This window comes from Rhineura floridana, chromosome 10 (assembly GCF_030035675.1).
Source record: "Rhineura floridana isolate rRhiFlo1 chromosome 10, rRhiFlo1.hap2, whole genome shotgun sequence".
NCBI lineage: Eukaryota > Metazoa > Chordata > Lepidosauria > Squamata > Rhineuridae > Rhineura > Rhineura floridana.
The window spans coordinates 30,023,826-30,038,102 of NC_084489.1; the positions used below are offsets into that span (position 1 = coordinate 30,023,826).

Below are 14,277 nucleotides of genomic sequence, written 5' to 3' on the forward strand. Positions count from 1 at the left end.
TGAGCAGGAGAGCCCCTGGATGCAGGATGGATGGCTTATCACATTGTAAAGTAAGAGATGCAGTGCACATTATCATTGAATGTAAGCGGAGGGTGGTGTGAGGAGAGAAGGATGTGAAGACCATCAAGTCCAGAGTTTAAAATGACTCAAGTGTGCCATGGGATGCCGCGCCCAACCTACAAAGCCAAGCAAATCTTTACAGGGATAAGGAGGGTGCAAACAGAATTACAAACAATTGTGTTTGGCAGCTGAGAAACATTCCTGGGAAATGACAGGCTGAAAATAGAAGGCAGGCATCTTAAGAGTGAAGACTTGGAGGGAAGTTAAACTATGTAAACTCTCACTGAACTTAAAAAAAAAAAGACACCACCACCAATAATATATTAACCGTTTGTTAAATCATTTGCCCTCTTCAATGTAGTTCAGCTCCCTTCTCATAACACTGTGATGGAAATGCTCAAGACCATGTCATGTTTTATAAATTACAGTATGCCTTTCCGGGGTAAGAAGAAGTTAAGTATGTCTTATCATAACAGCGCTAACCACGGCAGGCTTGCAATCAGTAATAAATGGCTCTGTCTTGTGATGAGACCACACACAATAAAAAGACAGGCCAGTCTGAATGGAAGAAAAAGGAACAATGAGAGGTGGATCTTGGGAACTTTAGGCTGGTGTCCACTCTCCCTCTCCTTCTCCACTGTGCTCTCTTCACCCTTACATCAGTGTCATACAGGACGGACAGTTCACAACAGCTTGTGACAAAATGAGAAGAAAAAAGGTCAGAGCAGCTAATATTCTCCTCCCCAAGATGTTGTGTGAAATTGCATGGGCTTATGGAAGTCCACAATTAATTACTTTAATGGGGAATTTTCCTGAACAAACTGTAGGCTGAGCCAAACACAATAAGTACAGTAGAGGACTGAGCCACCCAACAAGGGGCTTCAAGGACACAGAGGAAACAGCCGATGATGTGAAGTTCATAATTAATAAGCCCACTCCTTTGCAGAGTTGGACTCCTCCTGAAAGAACATATTCTTAGTCTCCTAAATCCAGCATTGTCAGTTGACGTAAACAGAGTGTTCCCTTTTTTAAAAATCAGCATCCACTGATACACCAGCTATAATCCTAGCTGGACAAAGATAACCTTGTGACACTTATCCATGCCCTAGAAGCTCCTGGATGGATTACTATAATGCGTTATATGGAGGCCTGCCCTTGAAAGAGGTCCATAAACCCCAGATGGGAAGATATGAACATATCGTGCCAGTGCATTGTGATCTCTGCTGGCTTCTAATCCATTGATTCCCAACCTATTTTTTCCCCATGGACCGCTTGAAAATTTCCAAGGGTCTAGGCAGACCATTTAATGACTTTCCTGCCTGTTGTAGCAATTGTAATGTGCTGTGCTAGACAGTGTATGATTTTTAATTGTATCAGCTGTGGACCATCTGAATGAAGCTTGTAGATCACTGGTAGCTTGCAGCCCACAGTTGGGAACCTCTGTTCTAATCTGCTTCCAGACCCAATTCAAAGTACTGTCATTAACCTTGATAGTCTAAACAGCTTGGAGACAGGTTACCTGAAGGACCTACCCAGACATTAAGACCTTCATCAGAGGCCCTTCTCCAGGTTCCCCTGCCTAAAGAGGTGAGGCAAGTGACCACTAGGGAAAAGGTCTTTTTAGAGGTGGCCCCTTGATATGGAATGTCATCCAGAGAGGCTTGCCTAGTGTTGACATTAAGATTCTTTTGGTGTCACATGATGACTTTTTATTTTTCCATACCTTTTAGAATTATGTTTCAGTGTATTTTAGTCCTTGGTACAAATTATTTTTAGCTGGATTTTAATGTTTTTGAATTATTTTATGCTACTTGTGTTGGTTTTATGTGGATTGTTTTATTAATTTCATTGTTTTAATTTATTTCTTTGTTTTTTAAGTAATAGATTAATGGCCGGTATATAAATTCCAAAAATTAATTAGTCAGGAAAGCAAACATTATTATTTTTCTTTTATCTTAAAGGAATAGTCATTTGCAGATCACCCTTCATGTGAACTATTCCTCATAGCACTCTGAGGATAACAAAGCCATATTTATTATCAAAGGCTTTGTATCTATCTTCCTGTACTTAAAGAAAATATTTCCCAATTCTCTATCAAGTTAATGCAAATTCCAATCACAAAAGCAAAATTCTGTGACCTGCTTCAAGCATGAAAATTGGGCAGATATTGACATAATTTAGTTCTTAGGAGGCAAGGACCATTATATAGGACCATTCCCTGATGAATGAAAATCCTCCTGAGCCCCATTCAGCGTTGGGGTTTATAGGGTCCATTGCCCAAACATGTACACTTCTTAGAGTCATCCTGCAAGTATGGCTTAGTAGGAATCATCTAGGTTAAGGCTGCTGTTGATGTTGCAGGCCATCCTTCCTCTCTACACCATGGAAAATTCAGCTTTCAATCTTCCAACTTTCTCACTATAGTTGGGCTGTAATAAAGTGAAGGATTGCAGAATTTGGAAAGCAGCACTGTTGCCGCTCAGCTTTGTCATTTCAGTAAAATCTACACAGGCATCTTACAGTATAAGTTCCTTTGAACTAAATGGTGATGCAGAAGGTAATTCTTGCAAGCAAATTTTGCCCCATTTTTTTACCAGGAGTAAATGTGAACAAAATGAAAACAAGCCCTACAATAGGAAAAGATACATACCAAGATGTCCAAGCACGCAGCTTTAAGAAGTGTAATCTGGTCTGCAATGGTCAAACTTGTAAAACCAGGCAACCGTTTTGCAAATTCCACTATTTTAATAATGCACTTTGTAGCAAGCTCACTGAATTTGTCCCAAAGCCCAAGATCCAGTCGAACTCTATGGTCTGCACTTGAGTTCTAAAAAGAATAGAATGAATCATAAATCAACCAGTTTCTCTGGCAGAATGCAGCTGAATCCACATAAAAGAATAAATGGTGGAGAAGTCTTTCTAGAAACAATTTCTATTAATAATTTACATTTCAGTGAAATTTGCTGCTGGGAATACTTTTGTTCTCAACTTGGTCTAAACCTCTGGAAATTCTTTGCAAGCTACTCTGTTGCTTATGATAAAATTAGTTAAACAAAATTACAGGGTAAAATAAAAGTCAGCATTTCCAAATGCCATCGCCATCTTTCATTTATACAGTATCTACAGTAGATTGAGAATCATCTTCTTTACAGTTGTAAACCAAGAATTAACACATGGAACTGGAATATTAGTTTCCATGTCTAGAAAAAGGACAATGTCTCATGGAACATTGTTTCAACACAATGGCTGTTTTTGTGTGTTATGGTAAGCCATGGTTAATGGTTTCCTGTGAAAATACAGATCACTCCTGCTTTGCAATTCCCTGCTAGCCAGTGGAAATAACAAACTTTGGCTCAGTGTTAGTCTGAACCGGGTATCAAACTAACAGAATTGGTAAGCCAAAAACAAACATTGGCTTCAGATTGTTCTTTGTTTGGAGCAAAACAAACAACAATCTTTGGAATTGATATAATGCTAAGCCAAGGTTTGCTGGTCCTGATCACTAGCAGGGAGGAACAAACCAGAAGCAATCTGCACATTCATGATAAACCATAGCTTACCATGACATGCAACTGCAGTCAATATTGAAATTTTTCACATGTTGTTTTTGCAAATTAGTTCAAAATAATTTATCTTCTCTATGCTCAGCAAAGGTTTTAGAACTCTGTCAAAATCAATGTTATGAACAGATGAGCCATATGTTTTGAAAAATGCTATGAGCCATCTTTTACACAATTATAAAACTATGGATATTGGTGGGTGATCTCGTTATCTCTGCATACAAAGTTCAACAGTTGTGAAACATCTGCCCGTCAAGAAACTATATGTCATGTTTACTTTAATGCCACACCATGCAACACTATTCCGTATAGCAAATTTGATCCAGTCTAGCTTTAAAATACCAAAAAATGGCTCTTCCAGCCTCATATAAAGAATAGGTTTCTAATGCACCTGGACATTTCAAGCTGCCTGAACCTATGAAATGTAGGGTCAAATACCTCCTAAAAACACTCCTGCAACTGGGAGAAATCTTTTTTGTGGTTTTTTTTATTGCCTGCCCTACGCACTGTAGACTTACAAGAAAATGAGATTGGTTTGGAACAGGAAAATGAATTATTACAGAAATGAAACTTTTGCGTGCAATGCTGCTAAGGAAGAGGGGTAAAGAGGAAGTTCTGCAAAAAAGCCCTTTTTTGCAGATGGGTAGGCAATGAGAGAACCCAGCATTAGGCTGGCCAGAACAGGCCAGTCATCTGATTGGCCCTATTGAAGCATTCAGAAGAAACTGTGGGAGCAGGAATGGACATGCATGCACCCGTCTGACGTGCCTGCTCCACTCTGACCTTCCTGTGATGAGCAGGAGGGTCTGAAGGGGGCTTGTAAGCATGTTCTGCTTAACAGTCTTCCTGCAGTTGGGAACCCTGGCTTTTCAAGGGCTCCCGACTGCAAGGAGTAGGGATGGGAAGAAATTTGAGTCAGTTCGCATTTAAAGGTGAGCCCATCTAATTTGTACTTTCCAAAACAATACCGGAGCAGAAACACAGCCATCCTTCCAAATTCATACCTCTCTGAATTTTGCTCTGCAATTTTCCAGCCAAGTAATGTGTACACAAATGCATATACCAAAGTAAAGTGCACATATTAGTAAATACAAAAGTGCATGTTATTTGTGGGAAATATGAATATCAGGGAAAATGTGTTGCAAAATGTATATATTAGGCAATATTCCATACAAAAATATGTATGGTAGCAGAAATTTGCACTGAACTTCTTATGAATTTTCATTGGATCTTTTTTTTTAAAAAAAATCACAAACTGATGTGGAAATGTGAAGAACTGAGTGTAAGATAGTAAATATGAGAAACTGAAATTGACCAATACACCCATCCCTGGCAAGGAGGCTTGTAATCAAGTTTAGCCAAGGAGGCTTGTAATCAAGTTTAGCCAAGGGTGCTTATGAGCTCCTTTCAGACCTTCCAGGAAGATTAAGGGAGGAGTGGGCATGCTGGAGGAGAGGTTCTCACGTAGACACCTTCTCCCCATCCCCAATTAAAGCCCTTGTTAAATAGGGCTATAGAAAGACTAGGAATGTTACAAGACTTGCTGTTGTACCCAAACTATTTATAACAGAACTGGAAGACAGTTAATCTGGGCATTCCCAGACAAGGACCAGCAAGTATCTGAAGGATAAAAATTGGTAGCAGCCGAATGAATGAGATAACTTGAAATGAGGCGTAGAAAGTCAAAGTTCTGCTGAACAGTACAGGTAAATTCCAGGTAATGCAACAAAAGGGAGCAGTTTGATAAACAGAGAGAGGGCCACACATCAATCTTCTCAGCAGCCACATCTGTACTCATTTGCTGACAGACACAAGGTACTCTATGACATGCATAGGAAGTGCGTGTGACTTTTGCTTGGGCAGTATAGTAACAGAAGGCAAAAGGAAATGTTCCTGCAAACATTTCCTTTAGAAGGCAGAATCCAAAGGGAACTTTTCCCACACATGTGTTGAGATGATTTTCAATGTTGAGACTTGCCTTAGGATATATTGCAATGTAAAGGAGTTAACAATCGCTGCTTTGCTCATTGAAACATTTCCTTCTTCTATCAGTGAATATGCATCCTTAAGATTTATTTTAGATAATCCTCAAGGACCTTGGTGAAATACTGTAGGCGGGGGTGGAGAATAAGATCAAGATGTGCAGTCATTCAGGTTGTAATTACATTTAATAGGCAGTTTACCCAGTTCTATTGGAAAAATGGCAGTGCACAGGGCCACACAAAACAGAACCTAGAGCAGGAACCAATTTTATAATAGGGTATCAATCTGGAAAGAATACGTTGCATGAAATCAGTTAGCGTGAACAAAAACTTGACCAGGATCTTATAAGCTTACTTTATCATGCTCTTCTACCCATCTTTCCTGAGCTAGGGAAGTTTGATACAGCTGATTTTGAGCTGATGCCCAGCAGCCTTAACAACATGCAAATCTCATTTGGATATTCTGCAAACTGAAGAGAAGAGGTCGACAATAAAGTTCAAAGTTAACTTGCTTATTGCAAGTTTGCTACATCAAATTTCAGGGACTGAAAATGGTTATGCTTCACCTTACAAATGCTGCAACAGAAAGCATTTCAACATTTTATTTGTTAATCAGAGCTGTTAAAACTATCACTTGGAAAACAAGCACACTTGTAGCCATTTCCCTCAATATGGAAAAAGAAAATTGAGTCAGCATTGATGTACAGGCCAAAAATAAAATATGGAATTAATATAAAAAGGAAGGTTAGAAGTGGAAGGTCCTGGATTTGCTCTCCATGGGTTCTGAGAAGTATCAAACTGGTGAAGTTCTCCTGAATGTCTTACAATGGCACAATTTCCAAGTGCTTCCCCCCTCCCCCAAGAGTATTCATGCAAGCAGCTTAAGGACCACATTTCCATAATGCTGCCATGGAGCACATATGGTGGAATAATACTGGAAGGTCCCTCCAATGACATTTTTAGTAGCAGAAAAGCCCAACCATGCTGTAAGATCCAATTATAAAGCCATTTAAATTTGTTATTTATTCTTATTTTTCATCTAAATTGATCCCTTTGGGAGGGGGTTGTGGCAATCTGAGGCATCTCTGAGTAAAAATACTGAATAAGACATTTGTGGAGATATTGATTCAGTTGGGGGGAAAACATTTGCCCTTGAAGTCTACTTAACCAACTGAACATGGCTCCTGTTCTGGTTTGGTTGGGAAAAGCCTGCACATGCTGTGACCCACTAAACCAGGAGTGAGGAACCTTTGGCCCTCCAGATGTTGCTGAACTACAGTTCCCATCAGCCCCAGGAAGCATGGCTAACAGCCAGGGTTTATGGGAATTGTAGTTCAGCAACATCTGGAGGGCCAAAGGCTCACCTCACTTACACTAAACTGACTGCAGCCCTCCAGTCATATAATGGAGCCTTTCAGGGCTCAGGAAACCATCCATTTTTCCTGCCTGCCTGGGACTACAAAACAGGAGTTGTCAAGCACCAAGTAGGCTGGTGGGCTGGATTCAGTTTGGTAGGTCACAACCTGTGCAGGCCAGACTTATGTGCCTCCTTCTTAGTAACAACACACTCTTCACTTGACAAGGGCCAAAACAGTCAGTGCAGACTCCTTTGCCAAATAAAGATGGAGTTGTAAAGTATGTCATCCTCACAAAGGCTAGTCGCAGGTCACATTCCAAAACAGAGTTAGGCATGCTTAATCTCATTCAAATCAATCGTTTGTAGCCACTTTCTAATACCATAAATCCTTTGTTGTTTTCTTTATCTGGTAAGCCATTTTGATTGAAATAAGTAATGAAATGGTAAGGTTGGTTCATGCTTTTATTTTGAACAGCCTGTTTATAACTCCCTTTGCTGATTAGCCTTGTCTTCCTCTAGCAAATGCCTAAGAAATTTAAAATGAGAGAACTATCCAATTAACAACAACAATAATAATCTGCAAAAATCTATGTGGTGTGCAGAATCTCAGTGAAAACCAAAATAACATAACAAGTAAAATAAAGCATAACACAATAAAAAACAGAATGCAAAAAATGGGTCATCTGACAGGAAACCTATAAAAACAGATCATTCTCAGAAGAAGGCTTGCTGAAATAACCAAATCTTAAGTTGGTACCTGAAGCTAATTTCAGATGATGCTAACTTGATTTCACTAGGTAAAGCCTCTCCAAACCCCAACGCCACCACATTAAATACACAATTTCTTACTGAGGAGAGTTAGACACTGCTGGGCACACTCAGGTGTGACTCCATGGCAGATGGCAAAGATCGGGTATAAAGAATAAGGCAATATTTTAAGCAGACTGGTCCCAGGTTGTTTAAGGCTTTGTATGCTAATAGTAAGACCTTGAAGACAGCATGGTAGCATATTGGCAGCAAGTGCAGTTCCCTCAACACAGTTGTTATATGTTGTTGGTACTTAATGCCCAATGACAAGACTGCAGAGTTCTGCACCTGCTGCAGCTTCCAAACAAGCAGCAGGTATAACCCCACACAGAGTACATTGCAATATTCTATCCATGAGGTTACCAATGCCTGAGCTATCCTGATCCAGGAATGGCTGCAGTTGACACATCAGCCATGGCACTCCTAGCCACTGAGGTAAACTGACCCTCAAGCAACAAAGCTGGAACAAAGGTGAACTTGCTCCTTCAGAGGGAGTGCAACCCTGTCCAGAATGGACAACTGGCCTATCTCCTGGACATGGAAACTGCTTATCCACAGTGCTTCCTATTGTCAGGATTTATGACCTTCATCCAGTCCACTGCTGCATCCAGGCATCCGTTGGTCCACAACTTGCATGGCCTCACCTGACATGGATGTTATGGAGAAATATATCGGTGTCATCAGCATACTGGTGACACCCTGCCCCAAAACCGCTAATGACTGGTCCCAATGGGTCCATGTAGATGTTAAATAGCATTGGGGATAATGTAATGCCCTGTGGCACCCCATAACACAAGTGCTAGGGAGCCAAGATACTCTTATCCCAAGGCTACTCTCTGGACCCAACTGCATATGTAAGATTGGAATCACTGTAAAACAGTGCCTCCAGTACCCATCCCATGGAGGCATGCAAGGATACCCTGTTCCATGGTAAAAGTCACTGACGGATTGAGAGGGTTGCATTCCTCCTGGCCCTCTCTTGATAAAGGTCAAACATAATGAGGACCAAGGCCAATTTGGTTCCAAAACCGGGCATAAACCCAGATTGAAATTGGGTTAGATAATCAGCCTCTTCCAAGAATCCCTACAGTTGTGCCACCACCTTCTCCAACATTTTTGCCAGAAAAGGGATGTTGTGACTGGGTGCTAACTATTATAAATAAACCAATGGGTCCAGCATGGGCTTCTTTAGGAGAGGGCACACTACTACCTCCTTATGACAGCAATGACACATTAACCACACCCTGGACTCACCCAGTCATGCCACCTCTACTAGATGGACAAGGATTGAGGGAACAGGTGATTGGTTGCACTGCTTCAAGAACCGTGCCAACATCACCAGGCCTCATTAACTGAAAATGAACCCATACCACCAAGCAAGACATAACACTGGAATGATTATAGATGCCATTTATTTGCTACTTTGTTGGCTCTGGTTTTACTTGGTTTTAACATTCATTAGCTATTCTGTTGTTTTAATGCAATTGCTTGTTTTGACGGATTGTTTCGAATTATTATAATAGCTGCTTGGAAATGAACAGCAGGATATAAATTTATGTACACTGCATGGTTGCTCAACAAGCAAACAGGCAGCTAACACCTTAGGGAGCTCTTGCTATGAATATATGTACACATAAATAAAATGATATTGAAATGCATTTAAATCAATGTATTTAAATTCATTTATAGCAGGGATAATCAATGTAGTGCCCTCCAGATGTTGCTGGACTCCCATCAGCCCTAGGCAGTGTGGACCACAATCAGGGGTGAGAGGAGCTGTAGTCCAGCAAGATCTGGGAGGGCATCACATCACCTACCCTGATTTAGGTATATGTCTAGCTATTTAGGACTTTGAAAACAAACAACTTGAACTGTGTTGGAAGGGCATTAGATTCCAGTTGAAGCCACTGGGCATTATATCCTACAATGTAGTACAATACTCTGTTATACAATAAAATATGGAGATGGGTCCTGGGATACATAACCTCTGTTTTAACAATGCCCAACTGTGCTCTTATTATCCATTGCAAAACCTTTACAATTTGCTTTATTAAACTGAAGTTTTGGCCCATCTCCTGGTACCTGGCTCACTCCTGCTCTCATGTGTAGATAACCTGGATTATACTGAGTAAAAACTCAGGAAGGATTGGGTATAAAAAAGCTCTCGCTTCACTGCATGGTGTTGAACTTACAAGACCAGATCAACTAACCTTTGGGATTCTGACACCCTATTCAACTCTCAAGTAAGTCTTCATTACACATTCCCCAACGTATTCTCTACAACAGCCTTACCGTTGTGTATTTGCCCAGCTGGCAGAGCGAAGGGAATGTTTCCTGGTGAGATTTTCGGATTTTCTCTGTGAGATCATCCAACTCTGCCGTCATTTCATAATTCTCCATACACTCCTGCTTTAAAGGCTCCTTCTTCTTTTTGTTTCTGTCGTTTCTGACAGCTAGAGGGCAAGAGAGGAGGCAGTTCAAACAGGTTACACTACACAAAATCTAATACTTTTTGATTACAGCAACAAATGCTAAAGAAGGAAAAGGAAGTCAAGTAATATCCATTCACAAAATCTGAGCCTGTAAGATTAATGGAGTTAAGGTACAAATCTCTCCCTTTGCAAGTAGTAAGAGTACTCTTTCTGTATCAGATCTGAATTTTCCTTACAGCACATCTGTTGTTGGTTTTTGTGGGTGTATTCTGCTACAAGTCATTGATGCAATAACAGTGCATTAATGGTGGATTTATATTGAACCACCCACACATCATTTCACTTTATTAGTTGTTCTGCAGTACTCCCCCAATGTTATTGCATTATTGCCAACTGGAAGTATGCTCTTGTGCTATTGTGCAGCAAAAGTGGAACAACCTCCCCCACAACAATCTCTGGAACATTTATGGTATAAAACATTATACGATTTCAGCAGGAAGTTACAGGATATGCACTGATTGGAAAAAAAGCAGTATGACCACCCCAAAATGTTTGAAGGGGCAAACCGTATTGAAAGTGGGATCAGGTATAACCATCTTGATACCATTACGAGCACAAATAAACAAAAATGAACAATTATATCCTTAGTGTTAACATTAGAATGGCTTAGCCCAATCCATAGAAAGGTACCTCAATAACACCTGTAATAAATAGAACTGACGTGTCAAAGCACCACTAAGAAGCCATAAAATTGAAAAGGACAGAAGAAGCTGCCTTACAATTCCCAGAAGAAGGGCTGGTTGTTAAACCACTCTGGCCACTGGAGCTCTGCCAGGGGAATAGGAGTCTCCTAACAACTCTCAGCACCCTTCACAAACTACACTTCCCAGGATTCTTTTGGGGGAAGCCATGACTGTCTAAAGTGAAATAAAGGTCTGGTGTGGGCATGGCCACCTGTTTAGCCAAGCCAAACAGCTGCAAGTCTGGCTTGTAGAACACTGGCAGTTGGTTCTTACTGCGCATGCCCGTTATAATAGACTTCAATGTTAAATTTCTTAAATTAATTAAAAATCAACCAGACAAGGTCAGGGATAGGATTACAGGTACTCTGTGAACATGCCTGATTTTTAATTAATTTCAACAAATTATGAGAACACTGACAGAAAAAAGTCCAATAGGGGTCTGGATTTCTTTTCTCTTGTTTCACATTTTGAACTCTCGATTGTTTTGTGTATCACCATGAAAATTGAGAGGGTTGTTAAGCAAGCATTTGAGTTCAGGACTATAAGTTTTGTAAGGATTTGTTTTGAAATGAGCTTATGGGAAGCAGCAGATTGGCATGGGGGTATTTTAAATTTAACATTGTGGAATGTGAAAAATCCATACTGGCTATAGTATACAGCCACTCTTGTGGCTGTATAATAATGCAAGGGTCTCTGTTCAACCATTTCTAAAGCCAATGAACTGCAGTACACATGATATTATGATACACGTCTTTGGCACTGCCCATGGAATCACTTCATGCTGTAAACCAAGGTATTTGTACCATAAGAAGAAACTGCATGTCAATATGCATGTCTGTTTTGCTGCAATTTCCATTTCTATATAGGATTACACCGCATGGTGTCAAACGTTGTAGTACCTCAGAGACAAACAGGGATTGCACCAAGAGCTTCTGTAGACAACATGAAGTGGACTGAAATTGTGGTTGGGATAATATATGCATGGGTTGAGGCACCCTGGGGGATAAACTAAATTAACCAGGTGAGACCTAAAGGGAATAGCAATATAAATACACTCTGACTGATGGAGGATTAAGCCTACCGTTAATATAATACGTGCCATAATGGGCCCAGTGTCCAGAAACAGCTATCCACAAAGAGCCCAAAATGTAGTATAATTGAAACAGCACTTGGTCAATTTAGCACTGCTTTGCAAAAAGTTGAATATGCCATCTTAATCAGCCCTAAGGAAGTTAAATTATAAACGTGGTTTACTGGTATAGTGCCATTAATGAGGGGATTGCCAACAGAGAGACAAGAGCCATGTGGGGCAAGAGTATTTGACTAGGAGTGTTGGACCAGAACCATGTGGTTATTGTTACTAGATGTGGAATTCCAGTGAGAGGACAAGGTGGAGTTTTTAGTTGTACATTGTGGCTGTGTGTTGCAGGGGTAGCCAATGTAGTGCCTTCCAAATGTTGTTGGACTCCAGCTGCCATCATCCCTACCCACTGGCCATGTTGGCTGAGGCCGGTGGGAGCTAGAGTCCAACAACATCTGGAGGGCCACAGGTTCCCCATTTGGGCCAGGTCAATGGCCAGAAAAAAATGGGAGCTGGACTTTCAACTCATTGGTGTACAGTGATACGGTATGCTTAGTTGGCATGTTTTCCTGCTAATTTGACGAAAGTATTATTGTTCAGACTCTTAGGATGAACTGCGAAATGAATTGCTTAATGTAGATATATACTGGATATTGTTAACTGATTCACTGGTATAGTTCATTTAATATGTTTTAAACGTCAATGGTATATATTTTTGGAAATTTTAAATGAACTGAAACTGTTGAAATGTCAATGGTATATGGCATTTACTTTTTATTTGTTTTAGCTGTTGTGCTTAAACTATCTTCTGTGGGCTCCTGGTGGGAGGAAGGGCAGGATACAAATCAAATAATAAATAAATAAATAATCACTTGGAGCAAGATGCTTTTGTGGAAAATGAAGTATGAGATAGCACTGGGGACAGCCAGGTTCAAATCCACTTGTTTCTGTTCTGTTGGAGGCAGTATGTGTGAATCACAAACGTGGAGAGTGCTGTTGTGGCAGGCCCTGCTTTTCGGCTTCTAATAGGCATCTGGTTGGCCTCTGAGAGAACAGGATGCTGGACTGGATGGGTCTTTGATCTGATCCAGCAGGGTTCTTCTTATGTTCTACCCTCAGGAACAGGCAGCCATTCCACCTGCACAGAGAAAAGGGTATTTCCCACCCAAGACTCGAGAGATGCAGGCTACAAGCTAGGCTCACAACAAAAGCAGTGGCCTGTGGAGTTGCCACTTTATTGTTCTAGCAGGGCTCCTGTGCCTTTCCAGAGTGCATGATGGACAGATAGCTGTTGTCTCTGCTCCTGGTCAAGCATAGCAGATGAAGTGTTGTGCTAGGACTATGAGATTGCTCTGCTGACTTGTTATATAAACTCCTCTTCTGCTGCAAGGAGCAACAAGCCTCTTGCAATAAAACTCTATTTGCACACATTTCTGTGAGCTGATTGACACATTTGTTAAACATAAGGCTTCAGCAGCTACTTAGCTCAATAGCTTTGAACAGCTTGTAGAACACAAACACCTTATTTAGGGCACTGTTGTGAAATGCTGCCAAGAACTTCAAGCTACAAGATGATTCACATGGGAACTACTTTTTTTGTTCCTTTTCTGCTATTGGGTGATAGGCTTGGCTGCAGTCCTGGCTTTACTTTGCCATACGCTCCACATCCCTCCAAAGAAGACCCTTTCAGATGGCGTGTGCTGGATTTGTGCCCTGAAACATTATGGGAAACCTGAGTTGAAGGAAATGGAGCATGAAATATTATACTGACAGCTAAAAGACTCTTTAAGTCATACATTTTTAAAGTAATTGTGCTAACATTAAAACGCAACTTTTGTTTTCCTGAGTGAGCACTGCCCTTTAATGTCAATCAAGCTTAAAGCTACAATTCTATAAACACTCACTTGGCAATAAGCCCCATTGAACTCAGTGGGGGATACTTCTGAGTACAAATGAGTAAGATTGCACTGTAAGAAAGTCAAACTCAGATGAAGTGATAATTCAACTGCTTGCACAATTTATTGAAAACAACGCCATGCAATTTTGTATGACGTAAAGAACTCCTGGATGAACAAAGCAATACAACACACAGCAATATTATTAATACAACGTAAAAGTCAATGGTAAGACTCTTCTACAGAGCAGGGAATTAAATAAACATACAAAAATCAGTAAATTCTAAGCTAGTGTTCCCAAAGTGACTGTAACTGCCGTGCTGTGCAAATACAGAATATGTGATTATGTTGTATATTGTA

General features: G+C 40.5%; 1 protein-coding gene across 7 annotated transcripts in view; it reads right to left on the reverse strand.

Moving 5' to 3' along the window:
• The window catches only part of RARB (retinoic acid receptor beta), a 527,110-nt gene that overhangs the window by 39,793 nt on the left and 473,040 nt on the right, over window positions 1–14,277 (reverse strand). For 6 of the 7 annotated variants that reach the window (XM_061587698.1, XM_061587700.1, XM_061587704.1 and 3 more), the window contains 2 exons: window positions 10,059–10,219; window positions 2,711–2,887 (listed from right to left, as the gene is read on the reverse strand). In XM_061587698.1, the coding sequence (XP_061443682.1) occupies window positions 2,711–2,887; window positions 10,059–10,219 (338 nt within the window). The remainder of the gene's footprint in view (window positions 1–2,710; window positions 2,888–10,058; window positions 10,220–14,277) is intronic. The other variant, XM_061587702.1, reaches the window with a different exon arrangement.